Source organism: Balaenoptera physalus, assembly GCF_965194825.1.
Source record: "Balaenoptera physalus genome assembly, chromosome: 16".
NCBI classification, from domain to species: Eukaryota; Metazoa; Chordata; class Mammalia; order Artiodactyla; family Balaenopteridae; genus Balaenoptera; species Balaenoptera physalus.
Window position 1 is genome coordinate 16,648,344 of NC_138898.1, and position 6,984 is coordinate 16,655,327.

Below are 6,984 nucleotides of genomic sequence, written 5' to 3' on the forward strand. Positions count from 1 at the left end.
GGTGAAGGAGAGGCACTGGGGCTACAAGGGCAAAGAATAGAGGAATTTAACCTAGCAAGGAGCTCAGGGGGCGTTGAGCTCTGAAGGACGAGTAGGAGCTTAACCACACAAAGAGGGAAAACCAGAGGTTCAAAGCAGGAGATGCCAAGGGCCCTTGGTGGCAGAGAGCACAGAGCCCGTGAGAGGCTGAGAAGAACAGAGAAGCAGAATCATCATGCTTCAGGCCCAGCTAGGTGTGCAGGGTCTTGTGGACACCTGAAGAATCCTAACTGTATCTTTTTTTTATTATTATTAAACCATAGTTGATTTATAATATTATATTAGTCTCAGGTGTACAACATAGCTTTTCAAAATTTTTATAGATTATACTCCATTTAAAGTTAGTATAAAATATTGGCTATGTTCCCTGTGCTGTACAATATGTCCTTGCAGCTTACTTATTTTATACATATCAGTTTGTACCCCTTAATCCTCTTCCCCTATCTTGCCCCTCCCCCATATCTTAATAGTAGTGGGAAGCAGGGTGGTGGGGGGTGGCACTGTATCTAGATTTCTAGATATTCCCTCTGGGTCTGGTGTAGACAGAGGTCAGAGGGGAGGTGGGGAGACTAGTTAGGAGACCGTAGACCAGAGCAGAGACAATAGTCCCTAGAATTAGTGCAGTGGTGATGGGATGAAGAAAGCTGGATAGATCCAAAAGTTGCCCCGAAGTTAAGAGTGGTGGGACTTGGTGATGGATTCGACATGGGTGGGACAGAAGGGAGTGAGGGAAAGAAAGATTAGGGTCCCTGTTCTGCAGGAGTGGATAGAAGTGGACAGGTGATGGCGTGGTCGGCTGAGACGGGAACTCTGACACAGGACCAGGTAGGGCAGGAAGGTTGTTTTTAGACGGTTTGGGGCAGGCTAGGTGTGAGGGTCCCATGAGATGTCCAAGGGGAGGCGTCAATTAGCAAAGTGGATTTGTGGATTTGCACTCAGCAGGTGGTTTGGATCTTGAGACGCTTATTGGTGAGTTGTCTGCATACAGACAGTAAGAGTGAGAAGAGCAACCAGAGCCCCAAGGACTCCCGCGTTCAATGGCCTGGTGGCAGAGGATAAGATTGAAGAATCCAAACAGCGAATTCAAGCGTAGGGTAGAAACAGTACAAAGAAAATAGAAACTAACAACCAGAGTGCATGACAACCAGAATGCAAAAATGCAGGGCTGACTACAAATAATGAGGCATGAAACCCACTCCCAATTATCAGAAATAAGTATTAAAGCTGAAGATACACACTACGTTAAAATAATTTATTATGAATAACCATGATCATAATCATCTGCCTGTAAAAATCCCAAATAATTTCCCCCTAAAATGAGATATATGAGAGGAAGGAAAAGCCTATGATGGGAAATCAAGATTTTTGTATTTAAGATAACCTCTGGTATAATAAAAACAAGAGGTATGACTTCTAACCCACCAAAGAAAACTAACTGGAGAAAGCATGGCTCATTGGAAACAAAATGACAGAAGTAAACCAAACATAATAGGTGACACAATAAATGTGCACAGATTAAATTCATCAAAGACTTAGATTGGATCCCAAACCCAAACCCAAATTGTTAGACTTCAAAGTGAGGTTTTCCTGATATTTGATGGTGGTTTGCTGGAAGACCCAGGAATACCAAATCCTGTGCTGGAGGACCCAGGAATACCAATACCAAACGACCCTTTCTCATGAAGTTCCCAAGAGACAGACTCTCCAAAAACAAAAGAAAATAGAAAACAAGTTTCCACATTATTATGTTTAGGCTTGAGCCCTAACAAGGACAAGGGCACCAGTTCATGGGTTGCCAGATACAGCAAGTAAAAATACAGGATGCCCATTTACATTTGATTTCAGATAAACACCAAAGAATTCTTTATTTTTTAAAATAAAAATGATATTTACTTTGCTTTGGAGAAATATGTCATGCAAGAAATGACAAAACAACAACAACAACAAAATAAAACCCAAAAAACTGACATGTTATATGATAGATCATCTCCAGGCACAACAGCATTTATTAATGAATATTAAAAAGTAATTTTATTATTTTTGTCTGCTCTTTCCCCAGCTTTAACTACTTGTTTTTGGAAGCTTGAGTTTCTAAGAAAATTCCACAGCTATCCCAGCCCCTACAATGTGACTGAGGTTAAAATCCCATTCCCGTCATAGGGAAATAAATTTCTATCCTTGGGGATTCTGAGCTAGACCTTAGGAAGTTTTAAAAAAAACAAAAGGTGGGGCTTCCCTGGTGGCGCAGTGGTTGAGAATCTGCCTGCCAATGCGGGGGACACGGGTTCGAGCCCTGGTCTGGGAAGATCCCACATGCCACGGAGCAACTGGGCCCGTGAGCCACAACTACTGAGCCTGCGTGTCTGGAGCCTGTGCTCCACAACAAGAGAGGCCGCGATAGTGAGAGGCCCGTGCACCGCGATGAAGAGTGGCCCCCACTTGCCGCAACTGGAGAAAGCCCTCGCACAGAAACGAAGACCCAACACAGCCATAAATAAATAAATAAAAATTTTAAAAAACAAAACAAAACAAAAGGTGCTTTCATTAGGATCCTTCTAACATGGGGAAAATGCAGCCACCGTGCATTTGAAACATGATTCAATTTGGATACATAAGTATATTTTCAGCATAAGTATGTCCCATGCAATATTTGGGACATACTTAAGCTAAAAAGGGATCATTATTTGAAATTCAAGTTTAACTCGGTGTCCTGTATTTTATGTAGCCACCCATCATGCCATAGCAGGTGTATTAGAAAATGAGATCCAGGAAAGAGGGAGATGGCACCCACCCAGCCACATAAAGGGGAACATGGAACAGCAGGTGACCTTCCCACTAGTAAAAGCGGACTCACCAATCTGCACTCTGGCCAATGAGGTCGGCACCTCCTCCTGGGAAGAAGTCAGAGTGAGCCAAGGGCAGCAGCTTTCCCTCCCTGTCCTCAAATCAATGATGTGTACGAAAAGCCCACGTCCAGGGAAATGCCACATAAAGGTTAAAAGTGAAGAGGTTTCCAGATGACTGGCGGTGGTATACAGATGCTTGCTGAAATGGTCAAAGGAAAAACACAGGAAAATCTATATGAGCATGTAAACCAGAAAGGAACCCAAACCACATGTTCACAGCCTCGTGGTGAAATGTAATAAGGGAAGGAAGGATTGACTGTTGGTGAGCTGGGTGGAGCTCGTGCTGCCTCACAAGAGCTGAAATTTGAGAGCTGGTTATTAAACCACTGGTAGCTTGAACTTGGCCTTAGCAGGAATGTCTACACCACGGAAATTGGCAGATGCTACAAAGCAAGAAAAAAACAATTTGAGCTGTTGGTTAAACATTTGTTGGATTGACGGCACCATAAGTCACCAAATAAGAGTGTCGGAAATGGTCAGTGCCTCACCCATATCCGTGGGACCTTTCAGCGTTCTGGCCAATCCACCTCCAGTCTCTGCACTTGGGGGATTCGGGTGGACGGGCTCTTGTTCCCAGAACTGCCCACGCTTGGCAGGTTGGAAATGCCAGGGAAGTTACAAACGCTCCCACGATAGCCCTCAACAAATGAGTCTCTTGGAAGTTGGTGTATACATGCCCCAGGCACCTCACCCTTTGACTGGGGTAACTCTGAGTTGTGTGCTTTACACCATTTCCCATAGTTTCCCGAAAGGCCTTCAGAAGGAGGGAGATGGCTTGATCACTCATACTGTTACCGAACGCAAGTCCATGTGCCTGACGCACAGTGAGGCAAAACAATACCAAATGTCAGAGTTTGGAGCAGAGAAAGGTTTATTGCAGGGCCATGCAAGGAGAGAGGTGGCTCATGCCTTAAAAACCCTGAACTCCCCAAAAGCTTTCAGCAAGCGAGGGAGGGGCGTGGTTAGTTGTTGCAAACTTCTTGGTGTCAGACCTTTTGTTCTTAAGGTCAGGTCACAGTCAGGTCACAGATGTTCCTGTAAACCTCCACCAAAACAAATGTTATTCTCTGTGCTGACAAGAAAGGGCGAGGTCCCAAGGCTCAACTTTCACCCTCCTAGGTCCAGGCCCTGGCTAAGAGGAGGGGGTCCCTGCAAGGGTTGGGTTACCCTGCCAGGGAGGGTTCGTCCAGCACCCAGTCTGGGTGCCCAGGCCCGGGTGAGGAGGCAGATATCAGCTGGTGGTGCCCTCAGGGCCAGGTCCCCAGACCCCGCCCAGCCATCATCACTGAGGGAGCCAGGTGCCCAGGACCCAGCCGGCCCTTGGGCTTTTCATTTAAACTGGAGCGAATCATTTGTATAGGATCAATAGGAAAACGTGCGGTAGCAGATACCCGTCAGGTGAATTCCCAGCCCACAGCAATTGCCCTTCTTTGAGGACAGCCCCAATACAGAGGTGGACCTGAAGTAATGATGTGCAGTGTCCTTGCAACTTAACCCTAGGGGTAGACAGCTGATCTGCGCTGTACCAATTTTTGAAACTTGAACGGAGAGACTGAAGCTGGTTGAAGCTGTTACCTTAATGGCAGTGTCCATATACTCCAGTTGCTGAGAGCTCCATGGACCTCGTGAGACCCATGGGGACCACCGCCGCCATGAGGTCGAGGAGGTGGGGATGGGGGAGGGGTTCACCGCTGCTTCAAGGCCTGGCCCTGGCAGTGGGTGGCCATGGCGAGGGCTCTGGAGCTCTGCGGGACACAGCCCCAGCCAGTCCCCGGGCCCCCCAGATCGCCTGCCAGCCCCAAGGCCAAAGGGTCTGGAGAGCCCCAGGGAGAAGGCCGCGATCCGCACCTCTGTGGGGAGGACCCTGCGAGCTGACTGTTGGCAGAGCGGGACTCTCACTGCCTCCCTCAGGGTCTTGGGATAACAGTCTCATGCTAACGGCTGCAAGCCCCCCACCCCGCCCTTATTACAATCCTTTAAACTTCGTAAATCTTTACTCGTTTCCATAAATGTTTTTCTAAATATGATCTTTGCTTGATTCTTCTTGGTATGGAAAGATATGCTCAAGGAAGTTTTAGAAAGTATAGAGACTATACCGCTACAATTTTTGTCTCATTCTTTTTTACCATCTGCACGTGAGTGTACATACAAATGTATCTCACTTCCCCAACCTTACCTGCACTTCCTGAGTAAACTACTTGTACTTGACTCCCTGTCTCAGGCTCTGCTTCTGGGAGAACGCAGGTGAAGACAGTCACATCCCTGGTAGAACACCATGAAACTGGCGAGCTCCAAGCAGCAGGGAGCACGGAAGCAAATCCACAGGGCACCTGTCGGGGACTAATGCTCAGTGTCGAAGTGACCCCTGGGGAGGTGTGGGAGGGCTGGCTCATGGCACCCCGGGCCATGGCCCCACGTCACACCCCCATCACTGATGTTGGAATGAGGTCTGAGTTGCTCCTGGGGCCAAGTGTGGAAAGGGGGTCTGGCTGACTTCAGGCTGCTAAAGCAGAGAGACCCTTTGGCACAGATCCTTGATCTTGGACGTCCAGTCTCCAGAATTATGAGAAAATGAACTTCTGTTGTTTCAGCCACCCAGTCTGTGATATTTTATTATGGCAGCCTGAGTTGACATGCATTCTCCATTGAACCCTCCAAATTAACTAGTGTACCATATGTATTTATTATTCTCTTTGTTTTATTTTTTTTGGCCACACCGCAGGGCATGTGGGATCTTAGTTCCAGAACCAGGGATCGAACCCATGCCCCCTGCAGTGGAAGCATGGAGTCCCAACCACTGGACCGCCAGGGAAGCTCCAGCATTCCCTTTTAATGTGAAAACTCTTCTCTGCAGCTTTGGCTAAATTTCCTTTGCTTTTCTTTCTTTCCTCCCACCCTCCTTCCTTCCCTCCTTCCTTCCTTCCTTTCCTTCTTTCTTCCTTCTTTTCTTTCTTTCTTTTCTTTCTTCCTTTTTCTTTCTTTCTCTTTTTTTTGTATCCTCTCTCTCACTTGCTTCCTGGCCCCTCCCTTTAGTGGGCTTTTACAAGTCTAGGTGTCTTATAGCGATTTACAAGTAGCTGAGTCTTAGATTTACCAGTTCTGCTGATTTTTATGTTTTCCGTCTCATTAATTTTTACCTTTACTTTTAATTCTCTCCCTAGGTTTATCTTGTTGCTTATTTTCTAGCTTCTTGAGTTGGATGCTTCATTAAGTTTCAGTCTTCCCCATTTAACAACACAAACATTTAGAGCCATGGGAGTACTTGTTTACATTCCATGGGTTTTGCTGTGTGGAGTTCCAATTGTCATTATGTTCTGAATGGCCTATAATTGCAGTTTTGTTCCCTTCTTTGATTTGAGTTATTTAGGAATAAATTTCCAACTGGTTTAATTTTCTTTCTGTTTATCCTTTTGTTTTCAATTTCTGTTTTTTTTATTGCTTTGTGGTCAGATAATGTGGCTGGAAAAAGACTGCTTGTTAGTACCTCGGAGGTTGTCTTTGTGGCCTAGAATGGCATCTGTTTCTGTCAGTTCTTTACAGATGCTTGAATGAAATGTCTTTTCTGTTTGTATTTATTTATGACACTGAACTTATTTTTTCCAAGCTGACATTCCTTGGAGTATGAGTCCTGCAAGTAGCTCTGGGGATCCCGGTGCCACCAGCATGGACCCAGAAGTCCTCAGGCAGAACCACCATGGACCTTGCCCCACTCAGTGTCTCCTGAGTGCAGCCTTTTCTCCCAACACCTCATACCACCTCGAGCAGCTAGTTTTCCATGGAATGTATTTCAGAAAATCCCGTTTTAAGGTTTTCTCTTATTTCTTGAGGATCAACTATTTATGAAGGGTCATGGGACAGGCATACCTTGTTTTTATGGTACTTTGCTTTATTGCGTTTTTTACCAGTTGAAAGTTTGTGACAACCCTGCATCGAGCAAGTCTATTGGCATCATTTTTCCAATAGCATTTGCTTACTTCATGTCTCTGTGTCACATTTTGGCAATTTTTGCAATATTTCAAACTTTTAGATTATTATTATA

The 6,984-nt window shown here is 45.7% G+C and overlaps 1 protein-coding gene across 1 annotated transcript in view; it reads right to left on the reverse strand.

The window, feature by feature from the left end:
• The window catches only part of TOX2 (TOX high mobility group box family member 2), a 271,638-nt gene extending 268,486 nt beyond the window's left edge, over window positions 1–3,152 (reverse strand). Inside the window, exon 1 of the mRNA XM_082430207.1 lies at window positions 2,894–3,152. Within this exon, the coding sequence (XP_082286333.1) occupies window positions 2,894–3,029 (136 nt within the window). The 5' untranslated portion in view covers window positions 3,030–3,152. The remainder of the gene's footprint in view (window positions 1–2,893) is intronic.
• Window positions 3,153–6,984: the final 3,832 nt, after the last annotated feature.